The sequence below is a fragment of the Benincasa hispida genome, chromosome 1 (assembly GCF_027475165.1).
Source record: "Benincasa hispida cultivar pf3 chromosome 1, pf3_genome.v1.1, whole genome shotgun sequence".
NCBI lineage: Eukaryota > Viridiplantae > Streptophyta > Magnoliopsida > Cucurbitales > Cucurbitaceae > Benincasa > Benincasa hispida.
In genome coordinates, this window is record NC_143478.1 from 85,584,001 (window position 1) to 85,609,727 (window position 25,727).

Here is a 25,727-nt window from a genome sequence, read left to right on the forward strand (position 1 = left end):
TTTTTTTAAAAAAAAAAAAGAAAATTCAAGAAACCAAGTAGGAAGGAGTGTTGAAGATCTCACATTAAAAAGAAAAAAAGTTGAAAAAACCTCACAAATCTTTATAAGTTAGATATGAATTTTGAATCATGTTTTGTTCATTACCAATTAGTTTTGATATCGTTACAAAGAGACTCTCAAAACTAATTGATAACAATCGAAGCATGAATAAAATATGTATAAACTATTTACACAAAATAACAAAATTTAATCTTTTTTTATAGAAGTTGATAAAAGTCTATCGGTGTCTATTACTGATAGAAACTAATAGAGTCGATCATTGATAGAGACTGATAGAAGTCTATCAATGTCTATCATTTTTTTTTTATTATTTCTATAAATAGTTTGTAAAAAATTTTATTTTTTTAATATGATATTATAGTCATGTAAACTCTAAATGGTATTTGGTAAAAAAAAAATAATAAAATCCATGAATTGAATGATGAACCCAAAGAAAAACAATAGGCAGGAAGTGACATTTCACCTATAAAACCCCCCATAACTTGGCCATTCAATTTACCACACCAAGTATATCCTGTTTTTTGGTTAATTAAAGAAAAGAATGGAATCTATTAAGATGAGCCTTGAAGAAACCAGCATTGTTGCCGATAAGTACAGAGTTTTCTTGAATTTGGAGGATCCTACCATTCAATGGAGGCATGGAAAGCCCCCAACTTATGAAACTGTTAACCAGCTCTTTGAAGATGGCAGAACCAAGGTTCTTTTTTCTTAAAAATAAATAAATAAATAAAACATTATTTATTATTATTTTTTTTCATCTCTGTGTCATATTATTCTGTAATTACTTAATTTGTTTAGTTTATGTTATAGGAGTGGCCAAAAGGATCTCTTGAAGAAACAGTGCAAAATATTATAAAATCATTGCAAGTGGAGTTTGCTCACAAGACTAGATTAGAGGATTTCAAGGCCATAAACCCTCAGAAATTCAACGTTTTTATCAATGGTAATTTCTTTGTTTCTTACCTATATAATCATCTAATTAAATTTTTATATTAAATATGTTCTTTTTGTTACAGTTATTGATATATTTTTTCAATTTAGTTCCAGTTGTACTTTTTTAATGCGTAAGTTCACTATATAAGATATGACACTCCGTGAATTACTGGGAAAAAGAAAAGGGAAAAAATTCGAATTTTCCGAATAGGAATTAGCTTTACTCTCTTGGAATTGATCTAATTCCTCCCCTCTATGTCAGTTGATCATTTAGCTAATTTTAATATCTAGATTTTTACAAGTTCCAAAAGAAAAACTAGAATATGATCATAAAACTAGTACCCCAATTTACTTATAATTAAACTGTATTAATGGAAGGAATTTGCAAGTATTACCCTAAATTAATGAATAAAAGGTCATATTAATGAATTTCCTGTTTGTGGTTAGTGCAGGAAGAGAGGGACTATCAGTAGAAGATGTACTAAGGATTGGAAACCTCAATGCTTTACTAAAGAGTAGTCTACCAAAGGAGTTGCAATTTTACAAAGTAGAGGAAGAAACACAAGAATCAGCTCATAATGACTTCAAGACTTGTTTTCCAAGAGGATTTGCATGGGAAGTTATTGAAGTTTATTCACCTCCTCCTTTGATTGCTTTCAAGTTTAGGCATTGGGGTTTCTTTGAAGGTCATTTCAAAGCCTATTCCCCAACTGGTGAATTAGTTCAATTCTATGGCATGGCAACTCTCAAGGTAATAAACTTAAATTCTTTAGTGTTCACCCCAATTAATTTGTGCTTTTATTGACTAATCTTACATATCATCAAATAATGACCTCATATAAAAAAAATCATAACAATTTTTTTTATAAAATTATGTACAAAGTAACCATCATGAATTGACTTAATGGTAAATTAAAAACATTGAGTTTGATAAACGATTAAGAGGGGATGGGTTCAATCCTCTGGACACTTACCTAGGATTTAATATCCTACAAGTTTTTTTGATACCCAAATGTTGTAAGGACTGATTGTCTTGTGAAATTAGTTGAGATGCATGTGTAAGCTGGCTCGGACACTCACGAATATAAAAAAATAATGAGCAAATATCCACCACTAAGAAAACAGCTTGTTGCCCTTTTAAATCCAACTCATGGTGGTTAAATTTAATCATATTATTTGAATCAGCCAATGACGAAACATTATTGAACACAATGGCTAAACCAAAACAAGCTCATGCAATTTTTTTTTAGGTAAAGATGGCACTGATTTGTGTTAATTAAAGTTGTTGCTTTGTTTGTGTGTTTAAAAAAAGTATTTAAATTAGATAAATAGGTTTAGAAGATTTAATTAAATGATGATATACCTGAACACGCAGGTAGATTCATCAATGCAAGCTGAAGAAGTTCATATCTACTATGATTCAACAGAGCTATTTGGAGGTCTATTAAAGGGCAAAAAAAATATTGATTCTGAATTATTCAAAACAACTGATTGTAATTCAGCTGCCTCTGCCTGCCCAATCTTCAATTGAGTAGTAGTTTCAATATTAATAAACAAAAATAATTAATGTATGTGATGAAGTTGTAAGCTTCAATAAATTCTATGCATTATTGTTCAATAATCTCTCTCTACATATCCATGAACGAGGGGCTAAAATATTTTTATTTTCTATTTTTTTTTAATTTTGATTTGGATAAATTTAAGGTCGGTTTGGTTCGCAATTTAGATTTTGTTTTATGTTTTTAGATTCACTGAATTTAGAGAATATATGTTTGGCCGACAACCCAAATTCTGTTGCTAAAAATTGTTTTCGGATTTTGTGATCCAAACGGTGTAAATACTGACAAACAACATTTTTTATGTTTTTTCTGTATTCATAATTTGAATTTTAAAATTTAAAATACGGAATTATATTAAATAAAGATAAAAACATTTAGAAATATAGTATTTCATGTTATAAATCCCACTCGATTTTCTATGTATTATAAATTAAATTAGGTTAAATTTCAGTTTGGTCCCTATGGTTTCACAACAAAAAAGCCTTTTGCCAATGCCACAAAGCGTCGGGATAACTTTAGAAAGCATTGGCAAAAGGTTGTGCCAGCGCTTTACAAGGGTCGGCAAAAATCGTCGAGATAAGCTAACTCGACTATTTTTTTAGTTGGCGTCGGCATAGGCTATCTATGCCGAAGTTTATGGATTTGCCAATGCCAAATTGATGGCACCAATATAGACGACCTTCTATGCAAACGTTGTGCGTATGCATTGGCAGGATGTTTTCCCAACGTTTACATTTGTATATGTCAAGATATGTTGTTTTTACCGACATCAAACTTTTGCCAATGCTTTACATAAGCGTCGGGAGAGATGACTTTTGCCTAATCCTATGTGGCATTGGCATTGACTTTATTTTTTAAAAATAATATATTTCTCTTAACTTCAATTGTAGTTGAATATCCTAATTAAACATTTAAAGAGTTCGTATGAATCAAAATATTTAAAAAGGAAAAACAACCAAACTTCATTCAAAGGGTCATAAATATCCTTATAATTTATATTGTTCCAAAATAAAATAGACATATATGAATTAAAAATAATAAAACACATAAGTCTTGATAAAAAAAAACACTTAAATTTAATAGACATAACATTGACAAAAATAAAAAAAAAAAACACTTAAATTTAATAGACATAACATTGACAAAAAAACACTTCAATATTCTTCAGTTGCAAAGTCATGGACATAACATTCATTCAATAAAAAACATATAATAGAAACAAAGTTTAAATTATAACTAAAACACCTAAAGTTAAATTATTTTTCTCACACATTCAAAAATCATTAACTAACATTTCTTTAACATGCATTCAAAGCAACAACATCATAAATATAATTAATTCACAATTCTTCACTAACATTTAAAACAACAACAAGAATAAAAACATTAACTCACATATCTGTAACACATATTCAAAGCAACAATAACACAAAAATTCTTATCTCACGATTCTCAATTCAACATTTAATACAATAACATAACTCACCTCATGTTTAAAACACAACAAAAACAATTTGAACCTTATATTCATAATAAAAACCTTACAAAGTATTTTAGTTGCTAGTTGTTACTATAACTGCAGGATAGCAATATAATTCAAAGTACAACTTTATTTTATCACCTACATTCAGAACTATAACAAAAACAAATAACATTATATTATATCATACAAACCAATTTCAATTGCTACCATAATTACACAATAGCAACATAATTCTCAGAACTAACTCTTAAGTGTCTAATTTTTTAAAGTTAGTCCATATGATTTTAAAATTTAGAATTTAGTTCATATGGTTTGATAGTTCATATGGTTTGTTAAATCCTCTTAGCACCTACTGGGGACTATTTATTATGAAACTTTTATTAAACCGTAAGAAGCAAATTCTAATTATAAACTGTAAAACTTGAAGTTTAACTTACTCTAAACCATAGGGACCAACATTTCAATTTTTCCTATAAATTATATAATATTAAAAAATAATAATTATATATATTTTTTAACATAAAACATGTTCTTAAATAAATTAACAATAATTTATTGTTAACTAATATTTAGTGGATAACTACAACACTAGTTCGCAACTGTTTATATTATAATTCAATTTCTGAATTCTGCTACCAAACACAAAACATGAAATATAATTTTATTTTCATTTAATCATTTATTTTAAAAATTCAGATCCTCTATCACACAGGCTCTTAGTTACCTATTAAATTTCAAACTTTAAACTTTTCTATATTAATTCTTATTTTGCCAACCAAAATGTAAGAGATATGGTAAATATATATATATATATATATATATATTATATATATATTTATATATATATATATATATCTATATATATATATATATATATCTTAACACCGTTGTTCAAATATTGTTTATTCAATTTGATGGGAAGATTGGAGATATGAGAAGATTTCAAATTATTTAATATGTAGATATTAAATGTAAATATATATATATATATATATATATATTGTTGTAAAATTGAGGGACACAATGAAGCACAACAGATATAGAGAAAATATAATATATATAAAATAAAATAATAATAAAATATAACTAAATTAAAAATAACTAAAATTATAATTTTATGAAAAGGAATAATAGAAATAGAAAATATGATTTTATGGAAATATGAAATATATGAAATTTTCTTTTTATTCTCACCAATATGCATCATCTTAAGATCCGCCAAATGTCATTATTTATGGGCGACTTACATGGACACCAAACATCAATTATTACAAGGCACATGGACAACATGAAAAATGACACATGACTTTTAGGACACTAAGCATTGGGCATCGATTTTTATGATATTTAGAATACTCCTCTTAGATGCCCAAATATATATATGAAATATGTCTTATTAAAACCTTACTAGGAAAAACCCAATCGGAAAAAAACTCTAGTGAAGGAAAAAAAATACATATTTCATATAATAAATACTCCTAAAAGAATACAATATTTACTCCTCATCATGAAAACCTCACTTGAGATCTCTGAGTTTCCAAATTTTAATGTTGTGCACCAATTTTAGAAGTCGCAGATGATAATGCTTTTGTAAATAAGTTTGCTAGGTTATCTTTCGAACAAATTGGTTGTATAGTGATGTCGCCATTTTCTTCAAGATCATGAGTGCAGACAAGCTTCAGTGAAATAAGCTTTGTTCTATGTCCTTTTTTTGAGCTATGCAAGTTGTGTTGTCTTCGTATAATATTGTTTGATGATTTTTACTAGAAGACAAGCCATACATTTCACGAATATGCTCAGTCATTGACCTAAGTCATACACATTCTTGATGAGCCTCATGAATTGCAAGAATTTCGGCATGATTTGAAGAAGTGGTCTGTTTCATCGACCGCCATGTGATATAGCAGTTCCTCCACATGTGAATAGATAACCTGTTTGAGATCTAGTTTTGTGTGGATCAAATAAATATCCAGAATCTGCATAACCAACTAGATCAAAATTTGATTTATTTGAATAAAACAAACGCATACCAATTGTTCCTTGGAGATAACGGAGTATATGCGTAATTCCGTCCCAATGTTTTTTTTGTAGGAGAAGAACTATATCTAATTAATAAATTTACTGAAAATGCAATATCTGGTCTTGTATTATTATAAAGAAAAGTAAGTGTACCAATTGCACTAACATATGGTACTTCAGGACCTAGTAGTTCTTCATTATCGTCTCGAGGTCGAAATATATATTTCTTTATATCCAATGAATTGACTTCCATTGGAATATTTAATGGATGTGTTTTGTCCATATAAAATCTTTTTAAGATTTTCCCTATATAAATTGATTGATGAATAAATATTCTATTTGTTAAATGCTCAATTTGCAAACCAAAGAAAAAAAAAATTCCGAGATCTTTCATCTCAAATTCTTTCTTAAGATATTTTATTGCCTTTGAAAGCTCTTCAGGAGTTTCAATTATATTCAAGTCATCAACATATACAGTTATAATAGCAAATACAAATTGTGATTTCTTTATAAAAACACACGAACATATTGAATTATCTTCATATCCTTTTGTCAATAAATATCCACTCAATCTATATAGTGATCTTTGTAACTTTATTGAATACCATTCTCGAAAATTTGATGTGTATGTTTCAGGTACCTTAAATCCTTCTGGGATTCCCATATAAATATCATTATCAAAAGATCCATATAAATATGTTGTGACTACATCCATAAGATGCATATCAGGACTTTCATACACAGCCAAGACAATTAAATATCTTAGTATAATTGCATCCACCACTAGAAAATATGTCCTCTCATAATCATACCAGGTTTTTGTGAAAAACCTTGTGCAACTATTCGTGCTTTGTATCTTGTGACCTCATTATTTTCATTTCTTTTTCTCACAAATACCGATTTGTATCCCATAAGTTTGACACCTTCTGGTGTTCGGACTACTGGTCCAAAACCTTATGCTTTGAAAGTGAGTTTAATTCTGCCTCGATTGCTTCTTTCCACTGAAGTCAGTCTTTTCTATGTCGACATTCTTCAACAGATTTTGGTTCAGGATCCTCATTTTCAGATATAATATCAAGAGCAACATTATACTAAAAAATGTCGTCAATAATTGCATTAGTTCAATTCCATCTTTTTCCTGTCATGACATAGTTTATTGAAATCTCCTTATTATCTTTAGGTATTTCATCTTCCTCACTAGTCATGTCGAGGATTTCTTCATGGATATTTACATCATCAACCAAGTCTTTTTCATTATTGTTTTTCGTTTTCGATGATTTTTATCTTTGGAACACACTGGTCTACCACGCTTCTAGCGTGTTCTAGACTTATTAGTGATAACTTGTTGTATTGGGATATCAATTTTTTATGAAACATTTGCAGCTAGTATATGGACTTAGTTACTTTCTTTGCATCTATAAATGCATATGGTAATTGATTTGCTATATTTTGCAAATGAATTGTTTTCTGAACTTCAAGTTCAGACTGATCTATACGGTGATCTAAATAAGACAATAACGATGCATTCCATGTAATTTCTTTTTCTAATTTCTTAATTTCTCTCCTTAATGTTGGAAAAGTTGTCTCATTAAAATGACAATCAACAAATCGTGCAGTGAAACATCACCTGTTAGGGGTTCAAGATATCTAATAATTGATAGGAAATCATATTCAACATATATTCCTAACCTCTTTTGAGGACCCATCTTAGTACGTTATGGTGGAGCAATTGGAACATATACTGCACACAAAAATTCTTATATGGAAAATATTTGGCTCATGACTGTAAGCTAATTGTAATTGCGAGTAGTTAGATTGAAGAATCTTCTGGTTTTTCAATGGGTGTCCATTTGAATTCTCAATAATTCTTCTCATCATTATAGATCCTGGATGACCCAATCAGTCATGTCAAATTGTGAATATGCTTGGATTCATGAACTTCAGGTTCATTAAGTCTAGATATTCTCAAAATCAAAAGAAACACTTGATGTTCCATCAACTGCGCCAATCTTCTCTTTAGGAGATGCAAAGAAGTCTGTCACATCCAAATTTGTCATATGGGATGGATCAAATATATCATTATCCTGGTATGCAAAATTTGCTTCCACATTTTTTCTTTTTTTCTTTAGAGAGACTTGATAGAGGTCAACCAATGCCCAGTTATTCTACATCGAAAGCATTTATTTTCAACACTTTTTGAACTCTTATCTTGTGGAGCTTTTCCTTTTCCACGGTCACGACCTCGACCTCGACCACGATTATTATTAAAATTTATAGCATTCACTTCAAGGAATGGTGTCATTTTGGTTGATTGAGATTCATGATTTTTTATCAATAACTCATTATTTTGTTTGGCCACGAGAAGACATGAAATTAACTCAGAATACTGTTTAAAACCGTTCTCTCGATATTTCTGCTACAGAAGCATATTCGAGACATGAAATGTAGAAAATGTATTATCTAATATATTAGCATCAGTAATTTTTTCTCTACATAACAACAATTTTGAACTGATTTAAAATAATATGGAATTTTAATCACTTACTACTTTAAAATCTTGTAGCCCCAAATGCATCCACTCATAACGGGCTTTAGGAAGAATGACTATCTTTTGATGATCATACATTTCTTTCAAATTTTTCCACAAGATACGAGGATCTTTTATTGTAAGATATTCCATTTTTAATCCCTTATGGAGATGATGACGAAGGAAAATCATAGCTTTTTCTTTTTTTTGGTTGGATGTTGTATTTTCTTCTTTAATTGTTTCTCTCAAGTTCATAGAATCCAGGGGAATTTCGGCATCGAACACCCATGACAAATAATTATTGCCATTAATGTCAAGGGCTGCGAATTCTAATTTTGTAAGATTTTTCATGACAATACTATCACAAAATATTGTATTTATATTAGAAATATAATATGTAATAAATATGCAAAATAACATTTAATTTATTAATTATAATAAAGAGGAATAAAACTAACTTACCTTCAGCGATTAAAGCAACATGAGCTCATGCTAATAACGTGTTGTAAACTTAAGGAGCACAATGGAGCACAATAGATATAAAGAAAATATAATATATATATATGTATATGTATATATATCTATATATATAATAAATATAATAATAAAATATAACTAAACTTATAAATAACTAAATTAAAAATAACTAAAATTATTATTTTATGGAAATAGGAAAATAGAAATAGAAAATATGATTTTATGGAAATAGGAAATATATGAAATTTTCTTTTTATTCTCACTAATATGCATCATTTTTAAATCTACCAAATATGACTATTTATAGACAAAATGACAAATAGAATGTAGACTTACATGAACACTAAGCATGAATTATTACAAGGCACATGGACCAATGAAAATGACACATGACTTTTAGGGTCCTAAGCATTGAGCATCTACTTTTATGATATTTATAATGCCAATTTTATCTTGAGAGCCATTTTAACACAAGATAATAAAAATATCTTAAAAAAAATATGTGTGTAGAAGCAATTTGTGGCATTAGTTTCAAATTTGCATTAATTTATAATTACAAACAAATTTAATAACAATTGTTTAAAAAATAACAATTAAAGAGGGCTGTTGAATGAGAAATTTTGGACCAATCACAAGTCCCAACGTCGTTTACTAAATTAACGACGAATTTCTAAATCATTGACTTTGGGTTCAATTAGAAGTTGACACATGTCTCGAATTGAATTGAAGACAAGTTTTGATGACGTCACGTGGATGAATCAGATGAGATTAAATTGGTCCAATTTGATATTACTATTTGGACTTAAAGTCCAAACTACAAAAAAAGTTGAATTGGACCCAAATTTCAGATCAGGCCCAAAATCAACTAATTGGGTCCAAGGGTCAGGCCCATGGACCAACCAAGCCCACGAAGCCCACCTGAGAACTCTATAAATATAAAAGTTCTCTTCATTTGTAGGGGTAACATTTTCTACACTCAAAAGATCTAGAGAGAATTCACTAACAAGCAGAGGACTCTGAAGCTTCCAAGACTCTCGAAGCTGCACTCCTATAAGGCAGGAGACCTTTGAAGATACAAATACTCTTCCAAGACTTCTACTTCAAGCTTCCAAGACTCCTGAAATTGCACTCCTATAAGGCAGAAGACCTTTGAAGACACAAATACTCTTCCAAGACTTCTACTCCAAGCTTCCAAGACTTCTATTTCAAGAACGTTCGGTGCTTTCCTTCTCCAAATCAAGCATATTCACCAACCGGAGAGAGAATCAGAGGATCAATATTAAAGATCAAACCACATCGCATCAAATCAACTCCAACATTAACACCAACTCAAGTTCAACTCCACGAAACAAGTTTCTCCGGAAACCTCGTGTGAATAAATTGGCACGTTCGGTGGGACCTCTCTACCTCTCATCTCTTTCTTAGCATTCAAACAAGCCAAATGGCGCCTAAGAAGGTGGTTCCCAAATCTCCTAAGAAGATGGCATCCAAAGCTTCCTCCACAAAGGGCTCATACAAGGGACCGATCACCCGTGGCCGCTCAAAAGAAATCATGGAGGAGCAAGAGCAGAGCTCCCCCATCGTCCACGACATCTTGAAACAAATGATGGAATCCCCACAAAGTGGGGTTTTCATCAAGGAAAACCCCTTGTTCGACAACTCTACTTTCGCGCCCGACGAACCGGAAAGAGATTCACTGCCAGATGTGATTTCTGTCATGATGGTGGATGTGACGGCGGAAGCGGCCATGGCTGAAATGGAAAGGAAGATTAGTTTCCTGATGAAAGCCATCGAGGAGCGAGACCACGATTTCACTTCCTTGAAGGAACGAATGCAGTCTCGAGAGGCTGCTGAATCAAGCCTAGTACCCACGATGAAAGCAATCGACAAGGGGAAGATCGTGCTACAAGAAAGCCAATCGCAACAGTCAGCCTCGGTGGCTTCTTTGTCAGTCCAACAACTACAAGACATGATCATGACCTCCATAAGAGCTTAATATGGAGGGCCGGTCCAAACCTCTTTCATGTATTCCAAGCCATACACTCGGAGGATCGACAACCTGAGAATGCCTACTGGATATCAGCCCCCAAAGTTCCAACAATTCGACGGAAAGGGCAACACAAAGCAACACATCGCCCACTTTGTAGAAACATGTGAAAATGCAGGAACAAGAGGAGATCTACTGGTAAAGATGACTCCAATACATAAAACAGCTAGTTTAGACTTTTACTTAACAACATTTCTTTTCATATGTACTATAAATACCTAAAGATCATATCTATTACATGTGTTGAATAGAAATTATCATACATCTCACGCAAAAGAAAAACTATTACCTATTACGTGGACTAGGCATCCTTGCTGAACCACGTACTTGTGTGTGTTCTTTATCTTCTTCCCTTATCTTTTGAACTGTATATGTTATTCTTCATCTCTGAAACAAAACAATCTTCATTATCAGAAAAGCACCCTAGAACTGAGAGAGAATCGAGAGAGAAAAGAAAGTTTTACCTGAAAATGAATTCCTTTTCCCAAGTGCAATAATTTGATCAGCTAAAGAGAGAGTTTTAGGCCTACATGTGTGTGGAAATCAGGATTACTACGTGGCTCATTTAGAACCAAGCTTTTCACCTAACACAAGCCTTCAGCTAAACATCACACGTGGGCTTTTCCTTCGAGATTCATTTCATGGGCCTGTAGAAATAGAGAAAAAAACCCAACAAAATTGGTATCAGAGCTTGAAGATCATCAAGTTAATCTTTCTTGAAGCATCAAGGTTTTCAAGAAAACACTTCTTGGTGTTCTAAGTCTATTTTTCATATCAGTAATGGTTGTTGCAAGATTCGAAATAGAGAAGTTGGATGGGAATGGTGACTTTGGCTTGTGAAAGCCAAAATCAAGACAATTCATGGACAATAGAAAGCTCATAAAGCCTTCCTAGACCCATCTACGATAACAGCTCAAGAAAGGGAAGATATGAAACTTACAGCTTATGGAACCTTAGTCCTCAACCTCAGTGACAACATCTTGAGACAGATAATCGACCAAGACACAACTTATAAGATGTGGACCAAGCTGGAAGACCTTTTTGCCACAAGGGATCTACCTAATAGTATGTTTTTAAGAGGGAAATTCTTCACATTCATGATGGATTCTGCTAAAACGGTATCTGACAATTTGGATGAGTTTAAGAAGATAGTTTCTGAGTTCAAAAGCCTTGGTGAAAAGATTGGTAATGAAAATGAAGCATTTATTTTGTTGAACTCTCTACCCGAAGACTGTAAGAAGGTAAAGAATGCCTTGAAATATGGCAGGGAGTTAGTCACCACTGATACCATTATCTCAACATTAAGAACTAAGGAGTTGGAGCTTCAAGTAGTAAAAAAGGAACAACCTAATGCAAAATGACTATTTGTCAAAGGCAAGAACAAGCAGAACCACTCAAAAGGGGCTAAAAATCATCCTAGTGAAGAACATAAGCCAAAAACAAAACTGAGGTGTAACTACTGTAAAAAGAAAGGGCACTTATTGAGCTACAATTTGAAAAGAAAAAATCAAGAGAAAGAGAAGGACCAGAAAGGGTAACAACTAGAAGCCTCAATAGTTGAAGGATTCTATTTCTATTCTAATGTCTTAGCTTCTACAAGGAATAAAAACCAAATCAGTCGTCTAGGGAAGCATGATTGGGTACTTGACTCAAGTTGTACCTATCATATGACACCTTATAGACCGTGATTTAATACCTACAAGGATATGGATGGATAACTAGTGTGCATGGGGAATAATGAAGCCTGTAAGATCAAGGAAATTGGTTCAATATTCTTAAAGCTAAATGATGGATCAGTTAAGCTTCTTAGGAATGTGAGACATGTACCTTTACTCAAGAGAAACTCGATAACTCTGGGTATGCTAGACTCCATAAGGTGTGAATGCAAGGGAAAGAATGGAATCCTAGAAGCTATTAAGGATTCTAAGGTAGTTTTGATTGGTGAAAAGGTAAATGACCTTTATATTGTCAGATGAGTAGAATGATGATTAGAGCCTACACCATTTCTACTACAAACTTGACAGAAGTAGACTTATGGCATAAAAGACTATCCCATATCAGTGCCAAAAGGATGCAAGCATTGTCTAAGCAGGGTATATTGCCCAAAGGGATCAGTGAACACATTTCCTTCTGTGAACACTTCATTTTAAGGAAAGCCATTAGATAGAGCTTCACAAAATCTCAGCATACCACCAAAGGAATACTGGACTATGTTCATTATGACCTATGGGGACAATCTCCTACACCAAGCCTTAATGGCTCAAGGTATTTTCTAACCTTAACAGATGATTTTTCTAGGAAAAGTTGGATATACTTCCTAAAAACTAAGGATCAAGGCTTTGGGAAGTTTAAAGAATGGAAAATTATGATAGAAACTCAAACATCTAAGAGGTTACAATACTTTAGAACTGGAAATGGGATTAAGTTTTGTAATGAAGACTTTGATATTTTTTGTAGTGAGAATGGAATAACAAGACATAGGACTGTGAGGTACACACCTCAACAGAATGGGGTTGCTGAGAGGCTAAAGAGAACTATAATGGAAAGGGTAAGGTGCTTGTTGTCTGATGCTATCTAGGTGAAAATGTTTAGGCAGAAGTTGCAGCCTACATTGATTACACCCTAAATAGATGCCCACACACATCTCTAGAGTTACTTACCCAGAAGGAGAGTGGTCTAACCACCCTCCTAATCTAGAACCTTAAGGTATTTAGGTGTGTGGGGTTTGGATAAAGGAAAGTTAAAGGTCTGGGCTGCTAAATGTATGTTTGTAGGTTTCATAGAGGGAGTTAAAGGTTTTAAAATTTGGCACCCTCTGAGAAAAGATTCATTATCAGTAGGGACATTATTTTCAGAGAAGAAGAAATATTTATGCAAAAGGAAGAGAAATCAGAGGATAAATCTGATACCTCCACCACAAGAATTGAGGTGGAGATACCTACTGAACAACCATCAGAGACTAACTTACCTAGTGACTCAGAAGAAGAAGAGGAAGGGACAGGAGAACAATTTGAAACCATAAATTCATAGCCTGATTTGAGTCAATATGCCTTACCAAGAGACAGACAAAAAAGAGATATAACTCCTCCAGCCAAGTATATTGAAATGAACTATATGAATTTAGTGCTAAATGCTATTGTAGCTCCTACAGACCAAGAACCAACTATGAAGAGGCCACAAGTGGTCCAATGCAAGGAGTTGGATTGAACACAACCTCCTATAGGGATAAGGTGTACTTACTCATATATGTGGATGATATGCTACTAGCAAGGAACTCAAAGCAAGACTAAACTCATGTCAAAGAACTCTTAAAGAGAGAGTTTGACATGAAGCATTTGGGTCAGGCAGGCAAAATCTTAGGGATTGAAATCCTAAGAAACAAATAGACTCAACCCTAAGCATCAATCAGAGTAACTACTGTGAGAAAATACTAAAAAGGTTTCATCTAAATGATGCAAAACCTGTATCCCTACCTATAGCTCAACACTTTAAGTTGTCTTTAGCTAATTCTCTAAAGGAAACTGACATAGATCATCAGAATCAAATGTCCCTAATTCCCTACAGTCAAGTAGTGGGTAGCCTAATGTACCTAATCATATCCACTAGACTAGATCTCTCATATTCAGCTAGCTTAATTAGTAGATATATGTCTAACTCAGGTAAGAGACACTGTGAGGCCACTAAATGGATTCTAAGGTACATAATCTGATCCAAAAACTCTAACTTAGTCTATCAAAAGTCCCAAGATTTGAAGTCAGAGTTATATGGCTATGTATGTGTTGACAATGTTGGTGATTTGGACAAAAGAATGTCCCTAACAGGTTATCTTTTCCTTCTTGGTCCTAACCTAATCACCTGGAAAGCTACACTACAACCTATAGTGGCCCTATCTATAATAGAAGTTGAATACATGGCTATCACATAGGCTATTAAAGAAGCATTGTGGCTTAGAAGACTAATGAAAGACTTTGGTTTAGATCAAACAGTAGTTAAACTCTACTGTGATAACTAAAGTGCAATACGTTTATCCAAAATCCCACAATACCATACTAGAACTAAACACATCGATATTAAGTATTACTTTGTTAGGAAAAAAATTAAAGCTAAAGATATAAAAATATTGAAGGTCTATACCTCGGAGAACGTGACTGACATGTTGACGAAACTAGTACCAAATCTCAGGCTCCTCAAATTCCTTTAGCTCAACGAGTTCAACCTACCAGAAACATAACAAAGAGTTAAGAGTTTGGAAGAATAGAAGATTGCATGCATTAGAGTCAAGGTGGAGAATTTGTAAAGATGACTCCAATACATAAAACAACTAGTTTAGACTTTTACTTAACAATATTTCTTTTCATTTTGTAACTGACAAAAGGTATGTACTATAAATACCTAAAGATCAGATCTATGACATGCATTAAATAAAAATTATCATACATCTCTTGTAAAAGAAAAACTACTGTACAAAGGCAATCTCAAGAAAGAAAAGAAGTTCTTCTCGTGGACGTAGGCATCCTTGTTGAACCACGTACTTATGTGTGTTCTTTATCTTCTTCCCTTCATCTTTTGAACTGTGTATTTTGTAAACCCCGAACCCTATTTTTCCTACTTATGTAAGTTAATTAACATGTTAATCAAGATTTAAGAATAAGTTATTAATATGTTTGTAGGGAAAAACTTGAAGAAGGAAAGAAGGAAAATGTTTTGAGTGTTGAACAAGTGGCTCTCGAGTAGCAAGACAAAGGAAGCCTTTTGTAAGGAAAATGTTGGCTAAGTGTGGAAGTCCAAAGTAGCCATGCATTGAAGGTGTTGAAGTATGCGGCAACCATGCTCCTAAGAGGTTAGTTGAGCGCTTCATGGGAATGCTGCATGGATAAAAATGACTAAGTATAGGCCGCATGAGGTGCTTTGCGTTAAGCAAGGGCATGCATTGGTCAAAACCAATGAGAGGTTAGATGGGCAGGGATACACATATGAGAGCTTGAAGGCCTAAGGCATTGGGGGTTGCTTGTGTACGTTGATGAGCGTGGGTGTAGGATGCGTCAAGTAAAGCGTTGCCAAGTTGAGTTATGCATTGAGGAAGGGCGTGCATGCGTTGGCCTGATGCGTGGTGTGGATAGGTGAGCTAATAACTTGTAAAAAATACAAGTTATTGTATCTCTTCATTTAAAATAATAAGGCAAAGGCATGAAATTTAGATAATTCTTACCAATAAATCTATACAAAAAGCAAAGCATACGATCACATACTTCTAACACATAACATATTTAAATTTCAGACTAATTTTGCTACATCTATGCAGTATATCCTTCAGCATTCTGATGAACGTGTGATCATATGCCCATTAATGCGTTGAAAGCAAGAAGTTTCCTGAGAAGAAAAGGAAAGACGATCGCATAAACTGCAAGCGTTGAGACATGACATGACATGGGTGGTGGGTGTCACATCACAAGTTGCATTGGTGGCCAACAGGAAAACTTTGTTGTAGATTCAATGAATACTGACACATTGCAAACGGTGTGGCAAGATATAGAATTTAATGTGTCTCATCAACACAATCATGAGCTTGAGAAAAGAAGTGCTCGCGAACACCTATAAATACCCATGCAAATGCCATGCAAAAGGGGAGTTAAGATATATTGTGACATATATTGGGGTATACATTGTGAGGGACGAGAAGAATACCCTGAGAAGGGATTTTGTTAGAAACCCCTATTAGTTTTCCATATAAACTCCTTAGTGAGAGCTTAGGATTCTAGGGAAAGAAGAAGATAATATTATTCGATTATCAAAGTGAAGCAGCTGTAAAACGAGCCAGAGGAAGCAAGACATTGTGAACCACAACTTGACTCTCTGACCCTTTCTCTTTGTTTGTATATTTGTATTGTATTTCTTGTATTGAAAAATTCAGAATTGCAGTATGAATACATGTTCATTATAAATCTTGTCTATCTTTTTCACCAATATCATTCATAGCTAAATCACTTCATGGGTTGAGAAAATTGTAGCTAACACGACTAAACAACTGGAGGAATCATGCGATCAACTTGTTCTATGCATGCTTATATTTGTTGCTTGAATCAATTGAGAAATTGTTCTAAGTAAAGCTAATCTAAGTTTGAAAGAATTTAGATTAAGACCTCATAAAAACGAGAGAAAATGTTCCTTTAGAAATAAGTACATTCTCTGCATATTACACTTATCGTATGCATCTTAAAGATAAGATGATGTGGCAAAGAACATTGAGAAGTGTTGATCATAACATTGAGTGTATAGCTTGATCGCACCTTTCAACTAGTTGTTTAGAAAATGTTAGTAAAAATTCTTCTCAACCCTTCTATCGCATAATTGTTATCCAACTCGCACAGCTTCATGTTAAACACAATCCCCATCGCATATTTAGGTTCAAGTTTGCTTTCGAACACTCCTTTGAACATTTTAACTCACACTAAGATCATATATTTTGTTTTATCGCATGCTTACAAGCAATCTCTGCGTTCGACCCTAGACTCACCAGGAACTCTGGTCAAGTTTGCACTTGGGTTTGACTAAAGAAAACTGAGCGTTAAATCTCATAAACATTATTATTTGATCGCATGTTCAGAATGCATCATGTTTTTTGGCGTCATTTCTGGGGATTGCGGTAACTAAGTTTGCTCAAGCTATTTTTATTAATCTTTGTAGACCTCAACTTTCTGGAGTATTGTACCTTGACTGCGAGAAAGGCACAAACGCTGCTGATTGCACCGAAAATGTGCTATTTTTCTCTACTTAATTCTCGGTCATTACTACATTTAATGTGTTTATTTGATGATTTGTAGGTATTGACTATCTTAAAGGTGGAATCAGTCGTTACGAGCTAGTGGGGTTAATATGAAGCAATTAGGAGCTAATTTGAACAACCGGACTTCAAAGGGACGTGAATGGATGAAAACACCCCTAGACGGAGTGTTGCAACACTCAAACGAGCGTTGCACAATGTTATAAGGCAGTAGCTACCTATATTTGATGAAACAGGGCAGTGTTGCAACGCTGCAAAAATGATGACGGATATGCGTGCTAGACAGCGTTGCGACGCTATGACCAACCCTTATATATAGCAGTCTTCGTTCTAGGTCAAAGAAGGACTCCCACCATCGACTCTAAACCAATTTCCCCTTTCTTTTCCCTTATCCACTTGTATTTTGGGGCATTTGTTTTGAGTAATGTTAGATTGTAACTTCTCATCCCTATGGGAAGGTAAGATTTTGGTTTCTTATTTTAGGGATTTAGATGATCTCGATGAAATTTTTTAGATTTCAATTTAATGATTTATTCAAACTTGTTTATGGGTTTTGATCTGAATCTATATGTATGAATTGCATGATTTTGATTGTTGATTGACACCCAATAATTTTATCATATAGTTTTAACGCTTTTGAGATTACCTTGTAATATCTGACACGTATTTATAAGATAATCCCATTGAAAACAATAGGTTAGTTAGGAAAAAAGGACTGTTCCTAGCAACCTAGAGAAAAACTGCATTGATTGTATAATTAGACGTTGGAAATTAACATTCATCTTTGCGTAATCCCTAGATCTTAATGCAATTCGTTAATTTGTATGGAGCAAATTCGTTTTCTGTGCATTTTGACTAATTAGATAATTAGAACTATTGGTTGGGATCCTGATCAATTGGGTTAAGCATAAACAAGGAATTTAAGTCATAAATTGGGTTGATGATCTAAAGTACATTGGGCAAATTCATTCCTTTAAACTAAGATATCTCGGTTAATTATGCCTCTATCTTTACTCTTCTTGAATTTTTATTTTCATGCAATTTCAATTATCCAATCATACCAATCCCCTCTCATTTATCCCTTTAACTAAAAATAAACTTGATGAACTAATCTTCCGTGCTTCCCTAAGGTTCAACCCCGGACTTGCTGCTTGTACTACCAGTTAGTATAAGTAGTTTGTTTGGTGATTTATAAATATTATTTTTATAGCAAGGGTTTGGGAGCGACACCAAAAACCTATAATAAAAAAGGCGACGTTGCTAGGGAGGCCAATCAATTCTTCTTAGTTAGTTTTTAGTTAAAGGATTTTTATTTTTTTTTGCTTCGATTTGTTTTCTTTTTGTGCCAGTTGAGCATGGCAGATTTCTGAATCAGTCTTCGAAGTCCAAAGGTCAAGTTACATATTTTGATGACGCGGTAAGTGGCCTTCGCCACGAGCTTGCCAAGTGGACTTCCTTGGTTGGCCACTGAGTGAAAAGGAGATCACAGCAAGTAGAGGTTTGTGAAAGTTGCCTACTCAAAAGGCATCTCACGCAAGCATGCCCGAGGTTGCAGTGGATGCAGCCACCGCGTGGATTCACCGAGAAGGGATATTATAGTTCTTGGGATTACGAGCCTCACCATTCTTGGCGGGGGGAGTCATTTGACCATGGATACTCAAGATGGCAACAGAGCTTTGGCAGCCTAGATTTCACAGCACCACACTAGTCGACTCACGCTTTGTCTTCAGGGTCAGGTATGTCTTTAGAGGTTTTGGCTATGGAGCTTGCAAACAAATCTTTTAAGTTTGAGCAAGATAACCTCTATAGGCAGCAAGAGTTTGAGCGTATCCAGTAGGAGAGTCTTTGCCTCAAGGCCTGCTAGGACTGACTTGCAAAGTCTGAGTAACCTTGTTGCTCGACTTGCAACTTATGCTAGAAGGCCAGACGAGTCGTTACCAAACCATTCCTTTGATTTTCCAGAGACCCAAGATTATGAGGTAGTCTATGTTGACATGGTGGAGGAGCAAGAACTGCTTCCTAGAGATTCGTGCCCAGGTATGAAGTTGGAATTTTAAATTTATGAACTTGTTAATAATTCTTTTCAGTCTCAGTGGGATCTTCAAGCTCAGCGACAAGGATTGATGCCCAGCTGACGGAGACCATGCCGAAACATGAGAGCACATTAAAGTAGTCCATCTTCTATACCTCAGAGGCCGAGTTCTTTGCAGAGTGCTACTACTCCAGTGATGATGAGGACGTCACTCCATGCTTGCTAGTCTGTTAGTTAAGTATGAGTATGGCCTTAATTTGGAAGAATCTCAGGTAAAAGAGTCAGAGGCTCCCAAGCCTCGTCCTATTCTTTGTACTGGTATTCCTCTCATTTTTTAATTTTGCTCACCTTCACCTCACGAGTCAGTCGAGTTAATTAAGTCAGAGTCTTTATTTTCAGTTGAGTAAGTCCTTGAGTCTTTTGATTTTTCTTTTTCCTTTTCTTAAACAAAATTAAAAATACAAAATTAGACCTGTCTAGTTCTCCTTAAAAGATGAAAAACCTTATAGCCTTACCGGGCTATATCGACTCATCCAAGAAAGGACTAGAGAAATACGAGAATTTCTTTGTGCTTTGACAAGGGACAAGTCACATCGAGCAATCGATGTTAAAAATTTACCCTTCCTAGAGAGAGCCAGGTGAAAAATTTTACTGCTATCTTTATTTGTTTTCTAGATAAGATTTGGTTTTTTTTTTTTTTTCGTAGGGAAGACCTAGAAAAGAGGAGAGGAGCATCTTTTTGGAAGGCGAGCTTATTACCACCACCATCCCGTATGCGACATCGTTATCAGGGAAAATTTTCTGTTCCCTTGACTATTTTATTTTATTGAGCTTTACTTGAGATACATTGGGGACAATGTATTATTTTAAGTTGGGGGTGGGGCATGTTGTGATTGTTGGGGTCCTTAAGCGCTACTCGGACGATGTTTGTGTGCTTAATTTGCTTGTTTGCTCACTTGCTTGGTTTGTTATGATGAGGTAGTTGATGACACACCCTTTTTGTGATTAGGTTTGTATGAAACTATGTTTAAAGAGCATGATCATGATTTTTAGCTCGTTTTAAAAAAATTTCTTATCTCTCATGCATCTTTAGTCTCTTGTCCATCGAAATTAGGACTTGCATGTTTAAAGCCGTATTATGGGGCTTATATTTTCGTTGTCACCCCGAAAGGCCTAGGTGATATGTGTAAGTGACTGAAAGCTCAGCATGCCTAAGTTTTTTTTTCCAAACTATTGTTTTGTATTGTAAAAGCCAGTGTTAAGTATGTAAAAAAACAAGTTTGTAAAAGGCAGAGTGTGTTGTAAAGTAAAAGCAAGTTTGTATGTTATTTTTGAAGGGGATTACTCCTCTTTCTTGGTTTATGATTAACCTAGGGTGGCTATGATACCCGTAATTTCCCTCTGAGCTAAAGTACCTCGAGGAATGAGTAAGCTTCGGCACCATGTTAGAAGACATTGCTCATATTGAATGACTCACATGACACCCATGTGGGCAAGCCAAAACGAAGATGACGTGTCTAGATAAGGTTTCCTCTTTTGTGTAAAGTAAAAAAAAAAAAATTTAAATAAAAAATAGAATAAAAGTTTGGTTCCTTTTAGTGTGTTATTACAAAGTTGAGTTTAGGAAACTTGGCTTTTGAACCTTTAAGTCAGTTAGGGGGAAAACAAATCGAGGGCTCTATAAAATCATTCTAGGTTTTGCGAGCTTAATTAGTAGGCCTTTTGACTCACTCATGCATGAAAAGTTGAGAATCATTTTTAAATGTGCTTCATTGATTGATTAATTGAATTTCATTTTTTTTATTGCAAATCTAATCCTTATAGACCGTTGAAACTAGAGTAACAACCCTTGTGATTGAGCAAGCATAATCTTATGTGTGAACATGGGATTTTACCTTGCTTGAAGAGGATCAAGAATTACGTTGGGGGTATTTGATAGCACTGAAAATGTGCTATTTTCCTCTGCTTAATTCTCGGTCGTTACTACGTTTAATGTGTTTATTTGATGATTTTATAGGTATTGAGCATCTTAGAGGTGGAATTGGTTGTTACGAGCTATTTGAGGTTAATTTGGAGAAATTAAGAGCTAATTTGAGCAACCAGGCTTCAAAGGGACGTGAATGGACGAAAACACCCCTAGACGAAGCGTTGGAACGGTCAAACGAGCGTTGCACAATGCTATAAGGTAGTAGCTGCCCATATTGGACGAAATAAGGTAACATTGCAATTCTGCATCCAGTGTTGCAATGCTATGAACATGTGAACGACGTGCGTGGTAGGCAGCATTGCAACGCTGCTTGCAGCGTTGCGACACTGCGACCAACACCTATATATAGTAGTCTTCGGTTTAGGTCAAAGGAGGATGCCCACCATCGGCTCTCAACCGATTTCCCCTTCCTTTTCCCTCATCCACTTGTATTTTAGGGTGTTTCTTTAGTAGTTAAAACTGAGAAATTGTTCTAAGTAAAGCTAATATAAGTTTGAATGAATTTAGATTAAGATCTCATACAATGAGAGAAAATGTTCCTTAGAAATAAGTACATTCTCTACATATTACACCTATTGCATGCATCTTAGAGATAAGATAATGTTGCAAAGAACACTGAGAAGTGTTGGTCATAATATTGAGTGTATAGCTTGATCGCACCTTTCATCTAGTTGTTTAGAAAATGTTAGTAAAAATTCTTCTCAACCCTCCTACCGCATAATTGTTATCCAACTCGCACAACTTCATTTTAAACACAATCCCCATCGCATATTTAGGTTCAAGTTTGCTTTCGATCACTCCTTTGAACATTTTAACTCACATTAAGATCATATTTTTATTTTTATCGCGTGCTTACAAGCAATCTCTGCGTTCAACCCTGGACTCACCAGGAACTGTGGTAAAGATCGCACTTGGGTTTGACTAAAGAAAACTGAGCATTAAATCTCACAAGCATTATTATTTCATCGCACTACTTCATTTTAAACACGATCCTCATCATATTTAGGTTTAAGTTTTCTTATTCGATCACTCCTTTGAACATTTTAACTCATACTAAGATCATATTTTTACTTTCATCGCGTGCTTACAAGCAATCCCTGTGTTCGACACTGGACTCACCAGAAATTTTGGTCAAACTAGCACTTGGGTTTGACTAAAGCAAATTGAGCATTAAATCTCATAAGCATTATTATTTTATCGGAGGTATAGAACGCATCATGAGCCTATGCGATGGCACTGGCAAGGGAGTTAGGCGATAAAGTGAAACCATGCGTTGATTAAATAGTGGTTAGCAGCTTAGTCACCTATTATAGTGGACCAACTGTCAGAATTTAGGGAATTAATCCCACTTAGTGGGTGATTTGGTTGCCTAAGAATGTTTGAAATCATGTAGTCCTTAGTATAAAAGAGAAGCTTCAGTTCAAAAGCTCAGTTTTAGCATTTAACTCATGCAAATTAGGTGATTTTAGAGCCATTCAAAAGCTTGTTGAGTGTAGTTTATGCTCTAGGCATACTAAAAGGAAAATCTAAGGAATTCAGGTTGAAATCTAAAGAATATTGCAAGAAGGTCAAGCTCTTAGATGAATCGGGACCAGTGATGAAGATTTAAAGTTTTCGGATAAACCACGATAAATTAGGAGCTCAAATTTTAAGGTAATCAATTTAAGGTGTTTTTAAACAAGTTTGTAGAAGGAAATTTTCTAAGATAAAGTTTGAAAAATAAGTTATTCAAGCTCAAAGTTGAAACTAAGTTTTTGTTGAACAAGTAGGTAACTGCCACCATCGAGCAAGCAGGCATGCACAAAGGGTAGGTTAGGCGCAAGGCTTGTGCTGATGGTGTGTGTGAGGGAATGCGATGTGTTGTATGGCATGTACTGAAACCGTGAGTGCAAGAGGGTGCAAGGGGCACGGGGCTTATGGGCAGACACGCGAAGCGTTGGGCGCAAGGGGTGCTGGTCGTGCGTTGTCACACTGGACGAGTGCATAGGACATGTGATGGGTGCATAGGTTGTGATGTGGACCGAATGACTAAAGATTAACTACTCAAAATTTTCCTAAGTGTTAGACGCATAGGAAGGTATACTTTGGAAGGGAAATTGATGTTTTAAGCTGATTGTTAAGTTCATTTAGATGAGTTAGTCTCTCAAGGAAGCCATACGTATTGGCTAAACATGTTTTTCATTTCCAAAGTGTTAACACCAATAGGAAGGGCTTAGAAACCCTAAGAGGAACGCCCAAAGGCCGTGAATGACAAAGTTGATGATTTCGAACGTTTTAGTAACACATTCTTTACTTAAATGTTTAGACTCATGTTTGTCTATATGAATGTTTAAAACAATTTCCAAGCAAACTATGTTTCAAGAGCCATTAATGCATGCTAGTTTTAAAGAAGTTCATAAGAATGACTTAAGTATTTCAATACTTATTATCCAAGAAGCATGCATAGAAAGTTGATGCTTTATAATTAGCATGTTAAGCATATGATTTATGTTGTTATGATTTCAAAGTATGAGTTTTATGATGATTATTAGAACCCGATACTAAAGGACGATGATAAGGTATATGGGCATTAGTACCTAAGGTATGACAGTACTTAGTGATAACCGTGTGCACGTAGGTAAAGTCAACGTTGGTTGTGTTGAGAATACTCCACACCAACTAAGGTTTAACATTGAGGGATTGAGCAAAAGGGTTCTCTTTCAACTAGGAATTATGTTAAATTATGTTTTTAAGCCATGCTATGATGAAAAGTTTTAATTATAAGGTTGCTTGGTAATTTTCAATTTTAAAGCATGTTGTTTATGATTTATTAATCACTTACTGAGCTAGTAGCTCACTCGTTTAAACGTTTCCTTCTCTCAGGTAGTGGTCATCTCCCCAGAGGATAACTGCACTGTTGCTCTGCCACTTAAAGACTCGGTTGAAAAAGAAAGTCTAGGTGTTTATTCTGTAAATATTTGTACATGTGTCATCATATTAGGGACTAGTTTTAAGTGACACTGAACCTTATTTCTGTATATATGTTATGATTTTGCTATGTATGGAGCCCTGAGGTTGTTATAAATTTTTTAAGTTCCGCAAGCTCTTGAATGTTAAAAATGTTATTCTAGGGTTCCCTAAATAGGTTAAACAGGTTGGCTAGGCAGTAGGTGCCACAAAAGGGTTGGTAATTCCTTTCGTCACATTCTCTTCTAAATTAAGAGGTTAATCTAGGAAGGGATGTGATAAGTTAGTATCAGAGCATAAGGTTTTAGGGCAAGGAAAGAAAGTTTATGCATTAGTCTAGGTCCTTTTTGTGAGTCCCTAACATGTGTACTTCCTAATTAGGTAAGAATGCCAAGAATAATTTGTTGGCGGAGCAAGTAGATGGCAGATAGGGATCCTGACCCTACTGTTAGAAATCTTGAAGTTAGAAAGGATCCAGATTCAAGTAGAAGGAAAGGTAAGAATCCAGTTATTCAGGAAACAACTTCAGAAGGCGAGTCAAATACCCCGCAGATGGGAGCAGATCCTCAGTTAGAGGAAAGAGTATTTAATAGGATCGTCCAGAGGCTGGCGACAAGTGTAGGGTCCATTCAGGCAGACCTAGAGAAGAAGTATGGCATCAAAAGGCTTAAAGCCTTAGGTGCAACAACATTTGAAGGAGCCATAGATCAAGCAGATGCTGAGGTCTGGCTAGATATGATTGAGAAATGTTTTAATGTGATAAGATGCCCTGACGATCGTAAGGTTGGGTTGACAGTGTTTCTATTGTAGAAAGAAGCTGAGAAATGGTGAAAGATCATTGACACAGAAGAAACCGATCAGAGGTTATGACCTAGT

At 34.4% G+C, this 25,727-nt stretch overlaps 1 protein-coding gene and 1 long non-coding RNA gene across 2 annotated transcripts; one reads left to right on the top strand and one right to left on the bottom strand.

Moving 5' to 3' along the window:
- The first annotated feature begins 572 nt into the window (after positions 1-572).
- On the top strand, positions 573-2,662 carry LOC120092988 (pathogen-related protein-like). The gene is made up of 4 exons (XM_039051274.2): positions 573-757; positions 871-1,003; positions 1,446-1,744; positions 2,369-2,662. The coding sequence occupies exons 1-4, from the start codon at positions 602-604 to the stop codon at positions 2,522-2,524; spliced, it is 744 nt and encodes a 247-aa protein (XP_038907202.1). The 5' UTR covers positions 573-601; the 3' UTR covers positions 2,525-2,662.
- Positions 2,663-11,370: 8,708 nt separating this feature from the next.
- LOC150038790 (uncharacterized) lies at positions 11,371-15,536 on the bottom strand. Its single transcript, XR_016528441.1, has 3 exons — positions 15,240-15,536; positions 11,570-11,752; positions 11,371-11,492 (listed from the first exon to the last, which is right to left on the bottom strand). It is a non-coding gene; the product is annotated as an uncharacterized LOC150038790 (long non-coding RNA).
- Between the last annotated feature and the right edge of the window lie 10,191 nt (positions 15,537-25,727).

What these genes read in the sequence shown, in the direction of transcription:
- LOC120092988 (XM_039051274.2), top strand. Translation starts at nt 602, where the DNA reads ATGGAATCTATTAAGATGAGCCTTGAAGAAACCAGCATTGTTGCCGAT. An exon ending in ATTCAACGTTTTTATCAATG is followed by an intron (nt 1,004 to 1,445) that starts GTAATTTCTTTG and finishes TGGTTAGTGCAG; the next exon opens with GAAGAGAGGGACTATCAGTA. An exon ending in ATGGCATGGCAACTCTCAAG is followed by an intron (nt 1,745 to 2,368) that starts GTAATAAACTTA and finishes CTGAACACGCAG; the next exon opens with GTAGATTCATCAATGCAAGC.